The following is a 23884-nucleotide window of genomic DNA, read 5'->3' as shown; positions in this document are numbered from 1 at the left end:
AGACCAAGGCTGCAGAAATTGTATTTTTTTATCTGTTTATCTATCAGGTGTTGGGTGTTTGTTTGTTTTGAGACAAATTCTCACTCTCGCCGCGGCTGGAGTGCAGTGGCGTGATCTCAGATCACTGCAACCTCCACCTCCCAGGTTCAAGGGATTCATGTACCTCAGCCTCCCAAGTAGCTGAGATTACAGGTGCCCACCACCATGCCTGGCTAATTTTTGCATTTTTAGTAGAAACAGGGTTTCATCATGTTGGCCAGGCTGGCCTCGAACTCCTGGCCTCAACCAATTCACCTTTCACGGCCTGTCAAAGTGCTGCGATTAGAGGCGCGAGCCACTGCACCCAGGTGTGTGGGGTTTTTTTTGTTTTTTTGTTTTGTATTGTTTTGTTTTGAGACAGAGTCTCGCTCTGTCACTCAGGCTGGAGTGCAGGGGCGCTATCTCAGCTCACTGCAAGCTCCACCTCCCAGGTTCATGCCATTCTCCTGCCTCCGCCTCCAAAGTAGCTGGGACTACAGGTGCCCACCACCATACCCGCTATTTTTTGTATTTTTAGTAGAGACAGGGTTTCACCGTGTTACCCAGGATGGTCTTGATCTCCTGACCTCGTTATCCACCTGCCTTGGCCTCCCAAAGTGCTGGGATTACAGGCATGAGCCACTACGCCCGGCCTGTGTTGTTTTTAATTATATGTATTTAAGACATACATGATGTTTTGATGCACGTATATGTAGCGAAATGATTACTACAATGAAGCAAAGGAACATATCTGTCTCCTGATGTAATTACCTTTGTGTACGTGTGTGTAGAAAGAGTAGCTGAAATCTACTCTTTCGGCAAATTCCCAGTATACAAGGCGGTATTCCTGAGGTTGCTTTTATGGGATGGAAGTTTGCTACAGATTGGCCATAAGTGGAAGTTTATATCTCAGTCTCTTTTCCTCAATTGTTATTGGCATAGAACTTACATAGAGCAAAGTGCAAAAAGTCAGACACGTACATCTTCATGAACTTTCACAAACTGAACGCACTCATGCCCAGCACTGAAATCAATGAATAGAATAGCGGATTCATCCCCAGGTGCCTTTTCCCGCCACCTCATCCTGCCTCCCACGAAGGCACCCTCTGTTGTAACAGCACCTAGGATTAGTTTGGCTGGTTTTTGTTTCACGTGTAGGGAACCACATGGTATGCACTGTCTTGGGTTTGGATTAACCTCAGCTTTGAGAGATCAAGGCTTAAGGTTGTGCCGGTTGTCATTTGTGAGCTCTGATTGCTGTGAGAAGATCCGATGGGTGCAGATGCCCCAGTATTTATTCATTCTCCTGCTGTTCATTGGCTGGTTTCTGACAAGAGGTATTATGACTGCAGGTTCTGTGCCCCTCAGAACATGAAATTGGTGGGCACGCATGTACAATGTTGAGATAAATGCTGTGTGCAAGAGGGTAGACGTTTATACGGCTTTTGGGGTTTGTTTGAGACGGAGTATCGATCTGTTGCCCAGGCTGGAGTGTAGTGGCGCGATCTCGGCTCACTGCAACCCTCGCCTCCCAGGTTCAAGCGATTCTCCCGCCTCAGCCTCCCAACTAGCTGGGATTACAGGCATCCACCATCAGGCCTAGCTAATTTTTGTATTTTTGTGGAGATGGTGTTTCACCATGTTTGCCTGGCTGGTCTTGAATTCCTGATCTCAGGTGATCTGCCTGCCTCGGCCTCCCAAAGTGCTGGGATTACAAGCTTGAGCCACCGCCTGTTTGTTCTTTTGAGACAGTCTCTCTCTCACCCAGGCTGGAGTGCAGTGGCGCAATCTGGTCTCACCGCAACCTCCACCTCTGGCTTCAAGCAATTCTCCTGCATCAGCCTCCCAAGTAGCTGAGACTACAGGCGTACGCCACCATGCCTGGCTAATTTTTTTGTATTTTCAATAGAGAGGAGGTTTCACCATGTTGGCCAGGCTGGTCTCAAACTCCTGACCTCAAGTAATCCGTGCGCTTCAGCCTCCTGAAGTGCTGGGATTACAGGCGTAAGCCACTGTGCCCAGCCTGCAGCTTTTGTTTTTGAGACAGGGTCTTGCTCTGTCACCCAGGCTGGAGTGCAGTAGCTCAATCACAACTCACTACAGCCTTGATCTCCTGGGCTCAAGTGATCCTCTCACTTCAGCCTCCTAAGTAGATGGGACTACAGGCAGGCATCGCCATGCCTCACAATGCTTATTTTTCATTTTTTGTAGAGATAAGGTCTTCCTATGTTGTCCAAGTTGGTTCTAGACTACTGAGCTCAAGCGATCCTCCCACCTCTGCTTCCCAAAATGCTGGGATTACAGGCATAAACCACCATGCCTGGCCCTATACAGCTTTAATAGATGTTTGCATATAGTTTTCCAAAGTGGTTATTCCAATTTAAACTCCCACTATCCTTACAGGAAAGACTGGTCCCTCCATAATCTAGTCAGCACTTGGTGTTTCTGCGTTTTTCCCTTTAGCTAAGTTGATATCTATATAATAGTATCTTATTGTAATTTTTATTTTTTTAGCATTTCCCTGAAGCTAAAAGGGTTAAACATTTGCTCAAATTTTGCCGGTCATTTAGGCCGGGCGCGGTAGCTCGTGCCTGTAATCTCAGCAATTTGGGAGGCCAAGGCGGGTGGATCACTTGAGGTCAGGCGTTCAAGACCAGCCTGGGCAACATGGTAAAACCCTGTGTCTACTTAAAATACAAAAATTAGCTGGACGTGGTGGTGGGAGCCTGTAATCCCACCTACTCAGGAGGCTGAGGCAGGAGAATCGCTTGAACCCAGAAGGCAGAGTTGCGGTGAGCCAAGATCGTGCCACTGCACTCCAGCCTGGGTGACAGAACAAGACTCCACCTGAAAATTAATGATAATAATAATAATAATAATAATAATTTTTTACGGTCACTTGTTTATATTCTTTTGTGTAGGGTCCATTCAAGTTTTTCACCCAGTTTCAAGTGTGTTTTCATTATTTTTCTGTTTGTTTGACATTATTCTTTTTTTTTAAATATTAAAATTTTTTTTTATATATACTCTCGCTTGATGTACTTTCCTGGGGGTACAGAATCAAAACCTCTTCCCCCACTCCGGTTTTCCACGCTTTCTGTCTTACTGATGTATTTGAATGATTAGTTGCTCTTAATGTATCTTAATATGGTTCAAATTTGAATTTGCTCCTTTCTATTTAGAGTTTCATTGTATCAAGAAGGAAGATTGTCTCCTCATTGACTGTGAAGCTGTTCTTCTACCTAGTTTTTAATTAAAGCTATTTACTGTGTTGTATACTTAGAACTGAAACTAAGAGTATAAGAAATTAGGCCAGGCACGGTGGCTCACGCCTGTAATCCTAGCACTTTGAGAGGCCAAGGCAGGTGCATCACTTGAGGTCAGTAGTTCGAGACCACCCTGGCCAACATGGTGAAACCCCGTCTCCACAAAAAATACAAAAATAAGCTGGGTGTGGTGGCATGTGCCTATAGTCCCAGCTACTTGGGAGGCTGAAGCAGGAGAATCATTGAACCCAGGAGGCAGAGGTTGCAGTGAGCTGAGATCCCGCCACTGCTCTCCAGCCTGGGTGACAGAGTGAGACCCCATCTCCAAAGAAAAGAGAGAAAAGAAAGAAATAAAGAAAGAGAAAGAAAGAAAGGAAGGAAGGAAGGAATGAAGGAAGGAAAATTAAAATGAGACTGAACCCAGAAAAAAGGTAGATTAGCAAAGTGGAACAAGGTTCAAGAGCAAATATTCCCACCAAAGCATGAACAACATTGGAAAATTCAGAGACAAGTGGGATGTGATTAAAAGAAGAGTAGAGAGAACTTGGACAAGAATGGATATCAGAAGTGAAGGAGACATATGCACCTTCCAAACCAATGAAAGACATCAACCCACAGATGCAATTGACTCCACACCCTCCAGGCAAAGGAAATACACAGGAAGCAATAATGAGCTACACTGTGGCCTACAAACCAACCACAACGAGAAAGAGTTTAGAGAATGTGGAAACCAAAGAAGCAAGGAAAAGCCTGACAGCTGACATCTCAACACAGGTAAAATGAGATAGACATCAGTGGGGCACCATTTCTAATATGCTGAAAGAAATGTGTCAAACCAGACACCCGTACCTCACAGCAATATTGCCCCCAAATAAAGATGCCTAAATAAAAGTGTAAAGGAAAACAATTAGTTGTTAGCAGCATTGAATTAGAAAAAAAATACTAGAATGAATTCTCAAGTCCACAGGGAAATAATCCCAGATTGAATGCTAGAAATGCAGAAAGGAATAAAGATGAATGCACAAGATAATCTGTAGGTAAATATTAGTGCATATTGCTTTATGAAGCAATACTAGAAATGTCTCCTGGAGAGTAACATATGTGTAGAAATAATATGCATGAGAATGGTAATACAAAAGTCAGAAACAGCTAAAAAGAGAATTAAAAGTGTTCTAAAGTATTCGCATTTTGTGGGAGGGGTTAAAGTAATTAATTGTATCAGAGTATAGGATTTAATTATTAGCATAACTACACAGATTTGTATGGCTGTAACTAGCAAGTTCATGGAGATAACAATAAAATAATAAACATATTTGATTCAAAGTCAGTCAAGTAAAGGCAAAAGGAATGTGAGTCAGTTAAGTCAAAACCTAGGAAAAATGAGATGATTGAAACAATTTCAAATTTACTGGTAATTATATGAAATGTAAATGCACAAAATAGAACTTTTTTTTTTTTTTTTTTTTTGAGATGGAGTCTCACTCTGTCGCCCATGCTGAGCTGCAGTGGTGCGATCTCCGCTCACCGCAACCTCTGCCTCCCAGGTTCAAGCGATTCTCCTGCCTCAGCCTCCCGAGTAGCTGGGATTACAGGTGCATGCCACCACACCAGGGTAAGTTTTGTATTTTTAGTAGAAATGGGGTTTCACCATGTTGGCCAGGCTGGTCTCGAACTCTTGACCTCAGGTGATCTACCTGCCTTGGTCTCCCAAAGTGCTGGGATTATAGGCGTAAGCCACCTCTCCCGGCCAAAGTAGTAATTTCTTTGCAACAACTGTGTGATATATTCTATAGGATTGTGAATAAAAGTTTTGGGCTTTCTTTTCTTAAAGAACATTGAAATGGTCTTTAGTTTTTGTTATTAAATCAAATATTACGTGAACATTGATGTACATAGACAATTCCATTCCTATTTCTATAGAAAGTATTCAAAGATGTTTGGAAAACTGGGAGAAAAAGGGAAACATATCTAAAATGCTGATATTAACTGTAAATACCACCCCGCCACACACACACACACACGTATTAAATTCTTTCTCTACTCACACTCTGTGTAGGTAACACCACATTGGTTTCTGTATACAGATTTAGAAATGCCTCAAATCCAATGGGCGGAGACAGGGTGTTCCCTGTGGATTATCCACTGATTGCATTATCACTCGCTTTCTCTATAAAAAGGGGAACCAGATGCAGAAGTCACTGCATTTTCCGGCAAGCCAAGGGTTGTCTGCATCTCAAGAGTGGGGTCAGCAAGAGAAACTCTACGGCTATGGGAGTGCCTGCATTCACCTCTTTTCCGAGCCCACCTGTTCTGGTGAGTACGGGATTTTTATTGATTACAGGAATGTCCATATGTGTCCTTTTTCTTTCTGTAAGACAGCTTTACAGTTAGCAGTGGGTTGTTCTTAAAACTGGATGTTGTGGAAAGTTATACCTCGGGTGTTAATATTTGTTGAATAATGTTCATAGTATTCTCATTTTTGCCTATGAAACTGTATGGGGATAATAATTTTGATTTTTTTTTTAAAAATCCAACATCACTAGGAAAGGGAAGAAGTATTATTTGGCCTTGCAGTCTTCAAATTGTCTCCCTCTCTGGAAAGCTCCTGAACCAGAAATTGCTTGGTCCGTTTTTTTAAAAAAACAAAAAACACAAAAAATTAGTTCTCTGGTAAAATTTCATGATGAGTTGCTTATTCCCTAAACTCACTGTCACGATTCATTGTAGTGAATTTCTTTTCTGTTTCTCTGTTTCTCCTCCTTCCGTCCCTCTCTGTCACTCCCTTCTTCTTCATCATGGAACTTACTTATATCTGATATTCCACCAGAAATTTGTTTTTAGTGAGTTTATTATGTCTTCCTTCTCACGAAGATGAAAATCTACAGAGTGGTGATTTATGAAGTTTACTTCTGGATCAGGGGTTCTCCTGCACAGCTTGGCACATCATAAGTGCCCTGTAACTAAGGGGACTAAATAATTTTCCCTCCAAAGGGGAACATCTTGGGTCAGTATTAATCTTTATGCCAGGGGTACTGTAAGGGGTAGTATTAATCTTTATGCCAGGACAACAAAAAATGAAATGAGAAGGACAGAAACGAAGGCTTTAAAATGGAAAGTGCACTGATGAGGTTTGTGGGGGAAACAGCTTTATGAGACTAGAGTCTTCCAATTGAGTTAGAGCAAGAAAGGACGTCAAATCTTAGGAGGCGCTTGATCATCTTTCTCAGTATGTCATCAAAAGATTCTCTCATGGTAGAACTCTAGTTAATTGAGCTTCTTAGAAACAGAAGGCAAACATGGTGTTTCTGAGGTTTTTCTTCATGAGCAGGAGGTGTTCAGGTGAAGGTGGGATCTGGGTGTGGCAGTGAGTATTTAAGGTGGCGAGTGCACGATTTCTTTGGAAACCAGAGAGTCAAGGAGCTATGAAAATGATGTTGTGTCCTGAAGCACAGCAGAAAGAGATACAGAGAAGCGTGAGGTCTTGGTGAACAGGGAAGTCTGGGATCCCGGTGTCCTGTTGGGGATGGGTTAGGAGGCACCAGCATCTGTGTAGCTGACAGTGGCAGGGAAGAGAAGAGAGGGGTGTCCTCTGAGGAGGATGAGGAGGGACAAGGTCTGGAACTGACCCTGGGTCATGACCTTGAGCATTTAGTCCTGGACTCACATCAGCCCGATGAGGTCCCAGGACCCAGTGTCAATACCTGGAGCTCCTGCCAGCAGCATCAGGGTCACACGGAGAAATGCAGACTCTAGGGTCCACCCCAGACTTACTTGGGTTCAGGTCCACATATCTGACTTCAGCAAACCCTGAGGATGTACACTGCCATTTGAGACACATTTCCCCAGAAAGAGAGGCTGGTGGGAAGATTCCACTGAGCTGAGAGAAGCCCCCCACAGCTGATCTTCTCCTGTCTCCATTTGGTTGAAATTTCACATTTTCTTTTCTTTTGAAAGGGGAAGCTCAAAAGAAACATGATGCCCTGGGCTTTACAGAAGAAACGAGAAATCCACATGGCCAAGGCCCATCGGAGACGAGCTGCGAGGTCTGCTCTCCCCATGAGACTCACCAGCTGCATCTTCCAGAGGTCGGTGACGAGGATCAGGTCTCATCCTGACAACCAGGTCAGACGCAGAAAAGGGGATGAGCACCTGGAGAAGCCGCAGCAACTCTGCGCCTACCGGAGACTGCAGGCCCTGCAGCCCTGCAGCAGCCAAGGAGAAGGTTCAAGTCCACTGCATTTGGAGAGCGTCTTAAGTATCCTTGCAGCGGGGACGGCCAGTGAATCTCTGGACAGAGCTGGTGCTGAGCGTGTCCACAGCCCGCTTGAGCCCACCCCTGGGCAGTTTCCAGCTGTGGCAGGGGGGCCAACCCCAGGAATGGGTTGTCAGCTCCCACCGCCCCTCTCTGGCCAATTGGTGACTCCTGCAGATATCCGGAGACAGGCCAGGAGGGTGAAGAAAGCCAGGGAGAGACTGGCCAAGGCCTTGCAGGCAGACAGGCTGGCCAGGCGGGCAGAAATGCTGACATGTAGATGAAGCGCAGTCCTGGGCTTTCGGTCCCTTTCTTTTAATGCCCATCCTCATTCCTACTCTGAATTGTCACACTTTTCCCTTCCCCCCCAGTTCTTTAATAAAAGTATTTGAAAGGCAACAGGTGTAAGGAGTGGATGGTTTTGTGGTGAGAAATTGGGTTTTATGGGATGAGGAAGGAGACCTTTACATGTCACTGTACATGTCAGTTTCTGTTTACCATGATTTTAATTAATTGGTTTTTTTTTTTTGTTTGTTTGTTTTGAGACGGAGTCTTGCTCTGTTGCCCAGGCTGGAGTGCAATGACGTGATCTCGGCTCACTGCAACCTCCACCTCCCAGGTTCAAGCAATTCTCCTGCCTCAGCCTTCCAAGTTCCAAGTAGCTGGGATTACAGGCGCCTGCCACCACATCCGGCTATTGTTTGTATTTTTTTTAGTAGAGACGAGGTATCACCATGTCGGCCAGGCTGGTCTCAAACTCCCGACCTCAGGTGATCCACCTGCCTCAGCCTCCCAAAGTGCTGGGATTACAGGCATGAGCCACCGCGCCCAGCCACGCCCAGCTAATTTTTGTATTCTTGGTAGAGTCAGGGTTTCATCATGTTGGCCAGGCTGGTCTTGTCCTGACCTCAAGTGATCTGCCCACCTCAGCCTCCCAAACAGAATTTATTGTTATTATTATTTTGAAGAACTCCAAGTCCTGCCAGGGCAGGGTGGTTTACACCTGTTATCCCAGCACTTTGGGAGGCCGAGGCGGACAGATCGTTTGAGGTCAGGAGTTTGTGACCAGCCTGGCCAACTTGGTGAAACCCCATCTCTACTAAAAACACAAAAATTAGGCCGAGTGTGGTGGCTCACGCCTGTAATCCTAGCACTTTAGGAGGCCGTGGTGGTTGGATCACTTGAGGTCAGGAGTTTAAGACCAGCCTGGCCAACATGGTGAAACCTCATCTCTACTAAAAATACAAAAATTCGCTGGGCGTGGTGGCGGGTGCCTGTAATCCCAGCTACTCAGGAGGCTGAGGCAGGATAATTGCTTGAACCCGGGCGGGCAGAGGTTGCAGTGAGCCGAGATCGCACCAGTGCACTCCAGCCTGCACTACAGAGCAAGACTCTGTTTCGAAAAAAAAAAAAATACAAAAGTTAGCTAGGCTTGGTGGTGGGCACCTGTAATAACAGTGACTCGAGAGGCTGAGGCAGGAGAATTGCTTGAATCCGGGAGGCTGAATTTGCAGTGAGCTGAGATCACACCACTGCACTCCAGCCTGGATGACAGAGCCAGATTCTAACTCAAAAAAAAAAAAAAAAAAAAAAAAAAAAAAAAAAAGAACTCTAAGTCCTTCGTTTCTAAGTCAAGAAGAGGACATTTCTGTCATTTCAGGGGGTCTCAGATTTTGCAGCTCATTTGAATTTCACAGTAAAATTTAAAAGGACTGGTGTCTGGATCCCAGGCAGGATCATTTGCATCCGTATAATGGAGTTTGCTGAGGTGCTGAGGGAGACATCAGTACCTTGAAATTGCCCTACATGATTAAATCTGTAAGCTAATTGTGTCTTTTTTTTTTTTTTTTTTTAATTTGAGACGGAGTCTCACTCTGTCGCCCAGGCTGGAGTGCAGTGGCGCGATCTCAGCTCACTGCAAGTTCTGTCTCCTGGGTTCACGCCATTCTCCTGCCTCAGCCTCCCGAGTGGCTGGAACTACAGGCCCCCACCATCATGCCCAGCTAATTTTTTTTGTATTTTTTAGTAGAGACGGGGTTTCACAGTGTGAGCCAGGACGGTCTCAGCTCCTGACCTCATGATCCTCCTGCTTTGGCCTCCCAAAGTGCTGGGATTACAGGCGTGAGCCACCGCACCCGGCCCTAATTGTGTCTTAAACTTCCTAGTCCCAGGTCCAAATTGGCAAAATAGCCAGTATTTCTCTGCATCCCCAAAAATCAAACCAGGAGGATTTACGCAAGGAAAAGATTGTGAAAAATCATAAGAAAAAACTGAGTAGTCACTGCAGAGACCAAGGCTGCAGAAATTGTATTTTTTTATCTGTTTATCTATCAGGTGTTGGGTGTTTGTTTGTTTTGAGACAAATTCTCACTCTCGCCCCGGCTGGAGTGCAGTGGCGTGATCTCAGATCACTGCAACCTCCACCTCCCAGGTTCAAGGGATTCATGTACCTCAGCCTCCCAAGTAGCTGAGATTACAGGTGCCCACCACCATGCCTGGCTAATTTTTGCATTTTTAGTAGAAACAGGGTTTCATCATGTTGGCCAGGCTGGCCTCGAACTCCTGGCCTCAACCAATTCACCTTTCTCGGCCTGTCAAAGTGCTGCGATTAGAGGCGCGAGCCACTGCACCCAGGTGTGTGGGGTTTTTTTTTGTTTTTTTTGTTTTGTATTGTTTTGTTTTGAGACAGAGTCTCGCTCTGTCACTCAGGCTGGAGTGCAGGGGCGCTATCTCAGCTCACTGCAAGCTCCACCTCCCAGGTTCATGCCATTCTCCTGCCTCCGCCTCCCAAGTAGCTGGGACTACAGGTGCCCACCACCATACCCGCTATTTTTTGTATTTTTAGTAGAGACAGGGTTTCACCGTGTTACCCAGGATGGTCTTGATCTCCTGACCTCGTTATCCACCTGCCTTGGCCTCCCAAAGTGCTGGGATTACAGGCATGAGCCACTACGCCCGGCCTGTGTTGTTTTTAATTGTATGTATTTAAGGCATACATGATGTTTTGATGCACGTATATGTAGCGAAATGATTACTACAATGAAGCAAAGGAACATATCTGTCTCCTGATGTAATTACCTTTGTGTACGTGTGTGTAGAAAGAGTAGCTGAAATCTACTCTTTCGGCAAATTCCCAGTATACAAGGCGGTATTCCTGAGGTTGCTTTTATGGGATGGAAGTTTGCTACAGATTGGCCATAAGTGGAAGTTTATATCTCAGTCTCTTTTCCTCAATTGTTATTGGCATAGAACTTACATAGAGCAAAGTGCAAAAAATCAGACACGTACATCTTCATGAACTTTCACAAACTGAACGCACTCATGCCCAGCACTGAAATCAATGAATAGAATAGCGGATTCATCCCCAGGTGCCTTTTCCCGCCACCTCATCCTGCCTCCCACGAAGGCACCCTCTGTTGTAACAGCACCTAGGATTAGTTTGGCTGGTTTTTGTTTCACGTGTAGGGAACCACATGGTATGCACTGTCTTGGGTTTGGATTAACCTCAGCTTTGAGAGATCAAGGCTTAAGGTTGTGCCGCTTGTCATTTGTGAGCTCTGATTGCTGTGAGAAGATCCGATGGGTGCAGATGCCCCAGTATTTATTCATTCTCCTGCTGTTCATTGGCTGGTTTCTGACAAGAGCTATTATGACTGCAGGTTCTGTGCCCCTCAGAACATGAAATTGGTGGGCACGCATGTACAATGTTGAGATAAATGCTGTGTGCAAGGGAAGAGGGTAGACGTTTATACGGCTTTTGGGGTTTGTTTGAGACGGAGTATCGATCTGTTGCCCAGGCTGGAGTGTAGTGGCGCGATCTCGGCTCACTGCAACCCTCACCTCCCAGGTTCAAGCGATTCTCCCGCCTCAGCCTCCCAACTAGCTGGGATTACAGGCATCCACCATCAGGCCTAGCTAATTTTTGTATTTTTGTGGAGATGGTGTTTCACCATGTTTGCCTGGCTGGTCTTGAATTCCTGATCTCAGGTGATCTGCCTGCCTCGGCCTCCCAAAGTGCTGGGATTACAAGCGTGAGCCACCGCCTGTTTGTTCTTTTGAGACAGTCTCTCTCTCACCCAGGCTGGAGTGCACTGGCGCAATCTTGTCTCACCGCAACCTCCACCTCTGGGTTCAAGCAATTCTCCCGCATCAGCCTCCCGAGTAGCTGAGATTACAGGCGTACGCCACCATGCCTGGCTAATTTTTTTGTATTTTCAATAGAGAGGAGGTTTCACCATGCTGGCCAGGCTGGTCTCAAACTCCTGACCTCAAGTAATCCGTGCGCTTCAGCCTCCTGAAGTGCTGGGATTACAGGTGTAAGCCACTGTGCCCAGCCTACAGCTTTTGTTTTTGAGACAGGGTCTTGCTCTGTCACCCAGGCTGGAGTGCAGTAGCTCAATCACAACTCACTACAGCCTTGATCTCCTGGGCTCAAGTGATCCTCCCACTTCAGCCTCCTAAGTAGATGGGACTACAGGCAGGCATCGCCATGCCTGACAATGCTTATTTTTTATTTTTTTGTAGAGATAAGGTCTTCCTATGTTGTCCAAGTTGGTTCTAGACTACTGAGCTCAAGGGATCCTCCCACCTCTGCTTCCCAAAATGCTGGGATTACAGGCATAAACCACCATGCCTGGCCCTATACAGCTTTAATAGATGTTTGCATATAGTTTTCCAAAGTGGTTATTCCAATTTAAACTCCCACTATCCTTACAGGAAAGACTGGTCCCTCCATAATCTAGTCAGCACTTGGTGTTTCTGTGTTTTTCCCTTTAGCTAAGTTGATATCTATATAATAGTATCTTATTGTAATTTTTATTTTTTTAGCATTTCCCTGAAGCTAAAAGGGTTAAACATTTGCTCCAATTTTGCCGGTCATTTAGGCCGGGCGCAGTAGCTCGTGCCTGTAATCTCAGCAATTTGGGAGGCCAAGGCGGGTGGATCACTTGAGGTCAGGCGTTCAAGACCAGCCTGGGCAACATGGTAAAATCCTGTGTCTACTTAAAATACAAAAATTAGCTGGACGTCGTGGTGGGAGCCTGTAATCCCACCTACTCAGGAGGCTGAGGCAGGAGAATCGCTTGAACCCAGAAGGCAGAGTTGCGGTGAGCCAAGATCGTGCCACTGCACTCCAGCCTGGGTGACAGAACAAGACTCCACCTGAAGATTAATGATAATAATAATAATAATTTTTTACGGTCACTTGTTTACATTCTTTTGTGTAGGGTCCATTCAAGTTTTTCACCCAGTTTCAAGTGTGTTTTCATTATTTTTCTGTTTGTTTGACATTATTCTTTTTTTTTAATATTAAAAATTTTTTTTATATATACTCTGGCTTGATGTACTTTCCTGGGGGTACAGAATCAAAACCTCTTCCCCCACTCCGGTTTTCCACGCTTTCTCTCTTACTGATGTATTTGAATGAATAGTTGCTCTTAATGTATCTTAATATGGTTCAAATTTGAATTTGCTCCTTTCTATTTAGAGTTTCATTGTATCAAGAAGGAAGATTGTCTCCTCATTGACTGTGAAGCTGTTCTTCTACCTAGTTTTTAATTAAAGCTATTTACTGTGTTTTATACTTAGAACTGAAACTAAGAGTATAAGAAATTAGGCCAGGCACGGTGGCTCACGCCTGTAATCCTAGCACTTTGAGAGGCCAAGGCAGGTGCATCACTTGAGGTCAGTAGTTCGAGACCACCCTGGCCAACATGGTGAAACCCCGTCTCCACAAAAAATACAAAAATAAGCTGGGTGTGGTGGCATGTGCCTATAGTCCCAGCTACTTGGGAGGCTGAAGCAGGAGAATCATTGAACCCGGGAGGCAGAGGTTGCAGTGAGCTGAGATCCCGCCACTGCTCTCCAGCCTGGGTGACAGAGTGAGACCCCATCTCCAAAGAAAAGAGAGAAAAGAAAGAAATAAAGAAAGAGAAAGAAAGAAAGGAAGGAAGGAAGGAAAATTAAAATGAGACTGAACCCAGAAAAAAGGTAGATTAGCAAAGTGGAACAAGGTTCAAGAGCAAATATTCCCACCAAAGCATGAACAACATTGGAAAATTCAGAGACAAGTGGGATGTGATTAAAAGAAGAGTAGAGAGAACTTGGACAAGAATGGATATCAGAAGTGAAGGAGACATATGCACCTTCCAAACCAATGAAAGACATCAACCCACAGATGCAATTGACTCCACACCCTCTAGGCAAAGGAAATACACAGGAAGCAATAATGAGCTACACTGTGGCCTACAAACCAACCACAACGAGAAAGAGTTTAGAGAATGTGGAAACCAAAGAAGCAAGGAAAAGCCTGACAGCTGACATCTCAACACAGGTAAAATGAGATAGACATCAGTGGGGCACCATTTCTAATATGCTGAAAGAAATGTGTCAAACCAGACACCCGTACCTCACAGCAATATTGCCCCCAAATAAAGATGCCTAAATAAAAGTGTAAAGGAAAACAATTAGTTGTCAGCAGCATTGAATTAGAAAAAAAATACTAGAATGAATTCTCAAGTCCACAGGGAAAAAATCCCAGATTGAATGCTAGAAATGCAGAAAGGAATAAAGATGAATGCACAAGATAATCTGTAGGTAAATATTAGTGCATATTGCTTTATGAAGCAATACTAGAAATGTCTCCTGGAGAGTAAAATATGTGTAGAAATAATATGCATGAGAATGGTAATACAAAAGTCAGAAACAGCTAAAAAGAGAATTAAAAGTGTTCTAAAGTATTCGCATTTTGTGGGAGGGGTTAAAGTAATTAATTGTATCAGAGTATAGGATTTAATTATTAGCATAACTACACAGATTTGTATGGCTGTAACTAGCAAGTTCATGGAGATAACAATAAAATAATAAACATATTTGATTCAAAGTCAGTCAAGTAAAGGCAAGAGGAACGTGAGTCAGTTAAGTCAAAACCTAGGAAAAATGAGATGATTGAAACAATTTCAAATTTACTGGTAATTATGTTAAATGTAAATGCACAAAATAGAACTTTTTTTTTTTTTTTTTGAGATGGAGTCTCACTCTGTCGCCCATGCTGAGCTGCAGTGGTGCGATCTCCGCTCACCGCAACCTCTGCCTCCCAGGTTCAAGCGATTCTCCTGCCTCAGCCTCCCGAGTAGCTGGGATTACAGGTGCATGCCACCACACCAGGGTAAGTTTTGTATTTTTAGTAGAAATGGGGTTTCACCATGTTGGCCAGGCTGGTCTCGAACTCTTGACCTCAGGTGATCTACCTGCCTTGGTCTCCCAAAGTGCTGGGATTATAGGCGTAAGCCACCTCTCCCGGCCAAAGTAGTAATTTCTTTGCAACAGCTGTGTGATATATTCTATAGGATTGTGAATAAAAGTTTTGGGCTTTCTTTTCTTAAAGAACATTGAAATGGTCTTTAGTTTTTGTTATTAAATCAATTATTACGTGAACATTGATGTACATAGACAATTCCATTCCTATTTCTATAGAAAGTATTCAAAGATGTTTGGAAAACTGGGAGAAAAAGGGAAACATATCTAAAATGCTGATATTAACTGTAAATACCACCCCGCCACACACACACACACGTATTAAATTCTTTCTCTACTCACACTCTGTGTAGGTAACACCACATTGGTTTCTGTATACAGATTTAGAAATGCCTCAAATCCAATGGGCGGAGACAGGGTGTTCCCTGTGGATTATCCACTGATTGCATTATCACTCGCTTTCTCTATAAAAAGGGGAACCAGATGCAGAAGTCACTGCATTTTCCGGCAAGCCAAGGGTTGTCTGCATCTCAAGAGTGGGGTCAGCAAGAGAAACTCTACGGCTATGGGAGTGCCTGCGTTCACCTCTTTTCCGAGCCCACCTGTTCTGGTGAGTACGGGAATTTTATTGATTACAGGAATGTCCATATGTGTCCTTTTTCTTTCTGTAAGACAGCTTTACAGTTAGCAGTGGGTTGTTCTTAAAACTGGATGTTGTGGAAAGTTATACCTCGGGTGTTAATATTTGTTGAATAATGTTCATAGTATTCTCATTTTTGCCTATGAAACTGTATAGGGATAATAGTTTTGATTTTTTTTTTTAAAAAATCCAACATCACTAGGAAAGGGAAGAAGTATTATTTGGCCTTGCAGTCTTCAAATTGTCTCCCTCACTGGAAAGCTCCTGAACCAGAAATTGCTTGGTCCGTTTTTTTAAAAAAACAAAAAACAAAAAAAATTAGTTCTCTGGTAAAATTTCATGATGAGTTGCTTATTCCCTAAACTCACTGTCACGATTCATTGTAGTGAATTTCTTTTCTGTTTCTCTGTTTCTCCTCCTTCCGTCCCTCTCTGTCACTCCCTTCTTCTTCATCATGGAACTTACTTATATCTGATATTCCACCAGAAATTTGTTTTTAGTGCGTTTATTATGTCTTCCTTCTCACCAAGATGAAAATCAACAGAGTGGTGATTTATGAAGTTTACTTCTGGATCAGGGGTTCTACTGCACAGCTTGGCACATCATAAGTGCCCTGTAACTAAGGGGACTAAATAATTTTCCCTCCAAACGGGAACATCTTGGGTCAGTATTAATCTTTATGCCAGGGGTAGTGTAAGGGGTAGTATTAATCTTTATGCCAGGACAACAAAAAATGAAATGAGAAGGACAGAAACGAAGGCTTTAAAATGGAAAGTGCACTGATGAGGTTTGTGGGGGAAACAGCTTTATGAGACTAGAGTCTTCCAATTGAGTTAGAGCAAGAAAGGACGTCAAATCTTAGGAGGCGCTTGATCATCTTTCTCAGTATGTCATCAAAAGATTCTCTCATGGTAGAACTCTAGTTAATTGAGCTTCTTAGAAACAGAAGGCAAACATGGTGTTTCTGAGGTTTTTCTTCATGAGCAGGAGGTGTTCAGGTGAAGGTGGGATCTGGGTGTGGCAGTGAGTATTTAAGGTGGCGAGTGCACGATTTCTTTGGAAACCAGAGAGTCAAGGAGCTATGAAAATGATGTTGTGTCCTGAAGCACAGCAGAAAGAGATACAGAGAAGCGTGAGGTCTTGGTGAACAGGGAAGTCTGGGATCCCGGTGTCCTGTTGGGGATGGGTTAGGAGGCACCAGCATCTGTGTAGCTGACAGTGGCAGGGAAGAGAAGAGAGGGGTGTCCTCTGAGGAGGATGAGGAGGGACAAGGTCTGGAACTGACCCTGGGTCATGACCTTGAGCATTTAGTCCTGGACTCGCATCAGCCCGATGAGGTCCCAGGACCCAGTGTCAATACCTGGAGCTCCTGCCAGCAGCATCAGGGTCACACGGAGAAATGCAGACTCTAGGGTCCACCCCAGACTTACTTGGGTTCAGGTCCACATATCTGACTTTAGCAAACCCTGAGGATGTACACTGCCATTTGAGACACATTTCCCCAGAAAGAGAGGCTGGTGGGAAGATTCCACTGAGCTGAGAGAAGCCCCCCACAGCTGATCTTCTCCTGTCTCCATTTGGTTGAAATTTCACATTTTCTTTTCTTTTGAAAGGGGAAGCTCAAAAGAAACATGATGCCCTGGGCTTTACAGAAGAAACGAGAAATCCACATGGCCAAGGCCCATCGGAGACGAGCTGCGAGGTCTGCTCTCCCCATGAGACTCACCAGCTGCATCTTCCAGAGGCCGGTGACGAGGATCAGGTCTCATCCTGACAACCAGGTCAGACGCAGAAAAGGGGATGAGCACCTGGAGAAGCCGCAGCAACTCTGCGCCTACCGGAGACTGCAGGCCCTGCAGCCCTGCAGCAGCCAAGGAGAAGGTTCAAGTCCACTGCATTTGGAGAGCGTCTTAAGTATCCTTGCAGCGGGGACGGTCAGTGAATCTCTGGACAGAGCTGGTGCTGAGCGTGTCCACAGCCCGCTTGAGCCCACCCCTGGGCAGTTTCCAGCTGTGGCAGGGGGGCCAACCCCAGGAATGGGTTGTCAGCTCCCACCGCCCCTCTCTGGCCAATTGGTGACTCCTGCAGATATCCGGAGACAGGCCAGGAGGGTGAAGAAAGCCAGGGAGAGACTGGCCAAGGCCTTGCAGGCAGACAGGCTGGCCAGGCAGGCAGAAATGCTGACATGTAGATGAAGCGCAGTCCTGGGCTTTCGGTCCCTTTCCTTTAATGCCCATCCTCATTCCTACTCTGAATTGTCACACTTTTCCCTTCCCCCCCAGTTCTTTAATAAAAGCATTTGAAAGGCAACAGGTGTAAGGAGTGGATGGTTTTGTGGTGAGAAATTGGGTTTTATGGGATGAGGAAGGAGACCTTTACATGTCACTGTACATCTCAGTTTCTGTTTACCATGATTTTAATTAATTGGGTTTTTTTTGTTTGTTTGTTTGTTTGTTTTGAGACGGAGTCTTGCTCTGTTGCCCAGGCTGGAGTGCAATGACATGATCTCGGCTCACTGCAACCTCCACCTCCCAGGCTCAAGCAATTCTCCTGCCTCAGCCTTCCAAGTTCCAAGTAGCTGGGATTACAGGCGCCTGCCACCATATCCGGCTATTTTTTGTATTTTTTTTAGTAGAGACGAGGTATCACCATGTCGGCCAGGCTGGTCTCAAACTCCCGACCTCAGGTGATCCACCTGCCTCAGCCTCCCAAAGTGCTGGGATTACAGGCATGAGCCACCGCGCCCAGCCACGCCCAGCTAATTTTTGTATTCTTGGTAGAGTCAGGGTTTCATCATGTTGGCCAGGCTGGTCTTGTCCTGACCTCAAGTGATCTGCCCACCTCAGCCTCCCAAAGAGAATTTATTGTTATTATTATTTTGAAGAACTCCAAGTCCTGCCAGGGCAGGGTGGTTTACACCTGTTATCCCAGCACTTTGGGAGGCCGAGGCGGACAGATCGTTTGAGGTCAGGAGTTTGTGACCAGTCTGGCCAACTTGGTGAAACCCCATCTCTACTAAAAACACAAAAATTAGGCCGGGTGTGGTGGCTCACGCCTGTAATCCTAGCACTTTAGGAGGCCGTGGTGGTTGGATCACTTGAGGTCAGGAGTTTAAGACCAGCCTGGCCAACATGCTGAAACCTCATCTCTACTAAAAATACAAAAATTCGCTGGGCGTGGTGGCGGGTGCCTGTAATCCCAGCTACTCAGGAGGCTGAGGCAGGATAATTGCTTGAACCCGGGGGGGCAGAGGTTGCAGTGAGCCGAGATCGCACCAGTGCACTGCAGCCTGCACGACAGAGCAAGACTCTGTTTCGAAAAAACAAAAAAATACAAAAGTTAGCTAGGCTTGGTGGTGGGCACCTGTAATAACAGTGACTCGAGAGGCTGAGGCAGGAGAATTGCTTGAATCCGGGAGGCTGAATTTGCAGTGAGCTGAGATCACACCACTGCACTCCAGCCTGGATGACAGAGCCAGATTCTAACTCAAAAAAAAAAAAAAAAAAAAAAAAAAAAAAGAACTCTAAGTCCTTCGTTTCTAAGTCAAGAAGAGGACATTTCTGTCATTTCAGGGGGTCTCAGATTTTGCAGCTCATTTGAATTTCACAGTAAAATTTAAAAGGACTGGTGTCTGGATCCCAGGCAGGATCATTTGCATCCGTATAATGGAGTTTGCTGAGGTGCTGAGGGAGACATCAGTACCTTGAAATTGCCCTACATGATTAAATCTGTAAGCTAATTGTGTCTTTTTTTTTTTTTTTTTTTAATTTGAGACGGAGTCTCACTCTGTCGCCCAGGCTGGAGTGCAGTGGCGCGATCTCAGCTCACTGCAAGTTCTGTCTCCTGGGTTCACGCCATTCTCCTGCCTCAGCCTCCCGAGTGGCTGGAACTACAGGCCCCCACCATCATGCCCAGCTAATTTTTTTTGTATTTTTTAGTAGAGACGGGGTTTCACAGTGTGAGCCAGGACGGTCTCAGCTCCTGACCTCATGATCCTCCTGCTTTGGCCTCCCAAAGTGCTGGGATTACAGGCGTGAGCCACCGCACCCGGCCCTAATTGTGTCTTAAACTTCCTAGTCCCAGGTCCAAATTGGCAAAATAGCCAGTATTTCTCTGCATCCCCAAAAATCAAACCAGGAGGATTTACGCAAGGAAAAGATTGTGAAAAATCATAAGAAAAAACTGAGTAGTCACTGCAGAGACCAAGGCTGCAGAAATTGTATTTTTTTATCTGTTTATCTATCAGGTGTTGGGTGTTTGTTTGTTTTGAGACAAATTCTCACTCTCGCCCCGGCTGGAGTGCAGTGGCGTGATCTCAGATCACTGCAACCTCCACCTCCCAGGTTCAAGGGATTCATGTACCTCAGCCTCCCAAGTAGCTGAGATTACAGGTGCCCACCACCATGCCTGGCTAATTTTTGCATTTTTAGTAGAAACAGGGTTTCATCATGTTGGCCAGGCTGGCCTCGAACTCCTGGCCTCAACCAATTCACCTTTCTCGGCCTGTCAAAGTGCTGCGATTAGAGGCGCGAGCCACTGCACCCAGGTGTGTGGGGGTTTTTTTTGTTTTTTTTGTTTTGTATTGTTTTGTTTTGAGACAGAGTCTCGCTCTGTCACTCAGGCTGGAGTGCAGGGGCGCTATCTCAGCTCACTGCAAGCTCCACCTCCCAGGTTCATGCCATTCTCCTGCCTCCGCCTCCCAAGTAGCTGGGACTACAGGTGCCCACCACCATACCCGCTATTTTTTGTATTTTTAGTAGAGACAGGGTTTCACCGTGTTACCCAGGATGGTCTTGATCTCCTGACCTCGTTATCCACCTGCCTTGGCCTCCCAAAGTGCTGGGATTACAGGCATGAGCCACTACGCCCGGCCTGTGTTGTTTTTAATTGTATGTATTTAAGGCATACATGATGTTTTGATGCACGTATATGTAGCGAAATGATTACTACAATGAAGCAAAGGAACATATCTGTCTCCTGATGTAATTACCTTTGTGTACGTGTGTGTAGAAAGAGTAGCTGAAATCTACTCTTTCGGCAAATTCCCAGTATACAAGGCGGTATTCCTGAGGTTGCTTTTATGGGATGGAAGTTTGCTACAGATTGGCCATAAGTGGAAGTTTATATCTCAGTCTCTTTTCCTCAATTGTTATTGGCATAGAACTTACATAGAGCAAAGTGCAAAAAATCAGACACGTACATCTTCATGAACTTTCACAAACTGAACGCACTCATGCCCAGCACTGAAATCAATGAATAGAATAGCGGATTCATCCCCAGGTGCCTTTTCCCGCCACCTCATCCTGCCTCCCACGAAGGCACCCTCTGTTGTAACAGCACCTAGGATTAGTTTGGCTGGTTTTTGTTTCACGTGTAGGGAACCACATGGTATGCACTGTCTTGGGTTTGGATTAACCTCAGCTTTGAGAGATCAAGGCTTAAGGTTGTGCCGGTTGTCATTTGTGAGCTCTGATTGCTGTGAGAAGATCCGATGGGTGCAGATGCCCCAGTATTTATTCATTCTCCTGCTGTTCATTGGCTGGTTTCTGACAAGAGCTATTATGACTGCAGGTCCTGTGCCCCTCAGAACATGAAATTGGTGGGCACGCATGTACAATGTTGAGATAAATGCTGTGTGCAAGGGAAGAGGGTAGACGTTTATACGGCTTTTGGGGTTTGTTTGAGACGGAGTATCGATCTGTTGCCCAGGCTGGAGTGTAGTGGCGCGATCTCGGCTCACTGCAACCCTCACCTCCCAGGTTCAAGCGATTCTCCCGCCTCAGCCTCCCAACTAGCTGGGATTACAGGCATCCACCATCAGGCCTAGCTAAGTTTTGTATTTTTGTGGAGATGGTGTTTCACCATGTTTGCCTGGCTGGTCTTGAATTCCTGATCTCAGGTGATCTGCCTGCCTCGGCCTCCCAAAGTGCTGGGATTACAAGCGTGAGCCACCGCCTGTTTGTTCTTTTGAGACAGTCTCTCTCTCACCCAGGCTGGAGTGCACTGGCGCAATCTTGTCTCACCGCAACCTCCACCTCTGGGTTCAAGCAATTCTCCTGCATCAGCCTCCCGAGTAGCTGAGACTACAGGCGTACGCCACCATGCCTGGCTAATTTTTTTGTATTTTCAATAGAGAGGAGGTTTCACCATGTTGGCCAGGCTGGTCTCAAACTCCTGACCTCAAGTAATCCGTGCGCTTCAGCCTCCTGAAGTGCTGGGATTAGAGGCGTAAGCCACTGTGCCCAGCCTACAGCTTTTGTTTTTGAGACAGGGTCTTGCTCTGTCACCCAGGCTGGAGTGCAGTAGCTCAATCACAACTCACTACAGCCTTGATCTCCTGGGCTCAAGTGATCCTCCCACTTCAGCCTCCTAAGTAGATGGGACTACAGGCAGGCATCGCCATGCCTCACAATGCTTATTTTTCATTTTTTGTAGAGATAAGGTCTTCCTATGTTGTCCAAGTTGGTTCTAGACTACTGAGCTCAAGCGATCCTCCCACCTCTGCTTCCCAAAATGCTGGGATTACAGGCATAAACCACCATGCCTGGCCCTATACAGCTTTAATAGATGTTTGCATATAGTTTTCCAAAGTGGTTATTCCAATTTAAACTCCCACTATCCTTACAGGAAAGACTGGTCCCTCCATAATCTAGTCAGCACTTGGTGTTTCTGCGTTTTTCCCTTTAGCTAAGTTGATATCTATATAATAGTATCTTATTGTAATTTTTATTTTTTTAGCATTTCCCTGAAGCTAAAAGGGTTAAACATTTGCTCAAATTTTGCCGGTCATTTAGGCCGGGCGCGGTAGCTCGTGCCTGTAATCTCAGCAATTTGGGAGGCCAAGGCGGGTGGATCACTTGAGGTCAGGCGTTCAAGACCAGCCTGGGCAACATGGTAAAACCCTGTGTCTACTTAAAATACAAAAATTAGCTGGACGTCGTGGTGGGAGCCTGTAATCCCACCTACTCAGGAGGCTGAGGCAGGAGAATCACTTGAACCCAGAAGGCAGAGTTGCGGTGAGCCAAGATCGTGCCACTGCACTCCAGCCTGGGTGACAGAACAAGACTCCACCTGAAAATTAATGATGATAATAATAATAATAATAATTTTTTACGGTCACTTGTTTATATTCTTTTGTGTAGGGTCCATTCAAGTTTTTCACCCAGTTTCAAGTGTGTTTTCATTATTTTTCTGTTTGTTTGACATTATTCTTTTTTTTTAAATATTAAAATTTTTTTTTATATATACTCTGGCTTGATGTACTTTCCTGGGGGTACAGAATCAAAACCCCTTCCCCCACTCCGGTTTTCCACGCTTTCTCTCTTACTGATGTATTTGAATGAATAGTTGCTCTTAATGTATCTTAATATGGTTCCAATTTGAATTTGCTCCTTTCTATTTAGAGTTTCATTGTATCAAGAAGGAAGATTGTCTCCTCATTGACTGTGAAGCTGTTCTTCTACCTAGTTTTTAATTAAAGCTATTTACTGTGTTTTATACTTAGAACTGAAACTAAGAGTATAAGAAATTAGGCCAGGCACGGTGGCTCACGCCTGTAATCCTAGCACTTTGAGAGGCCAAGGCAGGTGCATCACTTGAGGTCAGTAGTTCGAGACCACCCTGGCCAACATGGTGAAACCCCGTCTCCACAAAAAATACAAAAATAAGCTGGGTGTGGTGGCATGTGCCTATAGTCCCAGCTACTTGGGAGGCTGAAGCAGGAGAATCATTGAACCCGGGAGGCAGAGGTTGCAGTGAGCTGAGATCCCACCACTGCTCTCCAGCCTGGGTGACAGAGTGAGACCCCATCTCCAAAGAAAAGAGAGAAAAGAAAGAAATAAAGAAAGAGAAAGAAAGGAAGGAAGGAAGGAAGGACAATTAAAATGAGACTGAACCTAGAAAAAAGGTAGATTAGCAAAGTGGAACAAGGTTCAAGAGCAAATATTCCCACCAAAGCATGAACAACATTGGAAAATTCAGAGACAAGTGGGATGTGATTAAAAGAAGAGTAGAGAGAACTTGGACAAGAATGGATATCAGAAGTGAAGGAGACATATGCACCTTCCAAACCAATGAAAGACATCAACCCACAGATGCAATTGACTCCACACCCTCTAGGCAAAGGAAATACACAGGAAGCAATAATGAGCTACACTGTGGCCTACAAACCAACCACAACGAGAAAGAGTTTAGAGAATGTGGAAACCAAAGAAGCAAGGAAAAGCCTGACAGCTGACATCTCAACACAGGTAAAATGAGATAGACATCAGTGGGGCACCATTTCTAATATGCCGAAAGAAATTTGTCAAACCAGACACCCGTACCTCACAGCAATATTGCCCCCAAATAAAGATGCCTAAATAAAAGTGTAAAGGAAAACAATTAGTTGTTAGCAGCATTGAATTAGAAAAAAAATACTAGAATGAATTCTCAAGTCCACAGGGAAATAATCCC

The 23884-nt window shown here is 45.1% G+C and overlaps 2 protein-coding genes across 2 annotated transcripts; both read left to right on the top strand.

The window, feature by feature from the left end:
- The first annotated feature begins 7243 nt into the window (after nucleotides 1-7243).
- On the top strand, nucleotides 7244-7925 carry LOC129138046 (putative methyl-CpG-binding domain protein 3-like 3). The gene has a single exon (XM_054673209.2). It carries the CDS (start codon nucleotides 7257-7259, stop codon nucleotides 7818-7820), a length of 564 nt encoding a protein of 187 aa, XP_054529184.1. The 5' UTR covers nucleotides 7244-7256; the 3' UTR covers nucleotides 7821-7925.
- A 7170-nt stretch (nucleotides 7926-15095) lies between these two features.
- LOC129138045 (putative methyl-CpG-binding domain protein 3-like 3) lies at nucleotides 15096-17644 on the top strand. Its single transcript, XM_054673208.2, has 2 exons — nucleotides 15096-15400; nucleotides 17044-17644. Exons 1-2 carry the CDS (start codon nucleotides 15194-15196, stop codon nucleotides 17623-17625), a joined length of 789 nt encoding a protein of 262 aa, XP_054529183.2. The 5' UTR covers nucleotides 15096-15193; the 3' UTR covers nucleotides 17626-17644.
- Nucleotides 17645-23884: the final 6240 nt, after the last annotated feature.

Source organism: Pan troglodytes, chromosome 20 (genome assembly GCF_028858775.2).
Source record: "Pan troglodytes isolate AG18354 chromosome 20, NHGRI_mPanTro3-v2.0_pri, whole genome shotgun sequence".
NCBI lineage: Eukaryota > Metazoa > Chordata > Mammalia > Primates > Hominidae > Pan > Pan troglodytes.
This window is presented reverse-complemented; position numbering and strand designations above follow the sequence as displayed.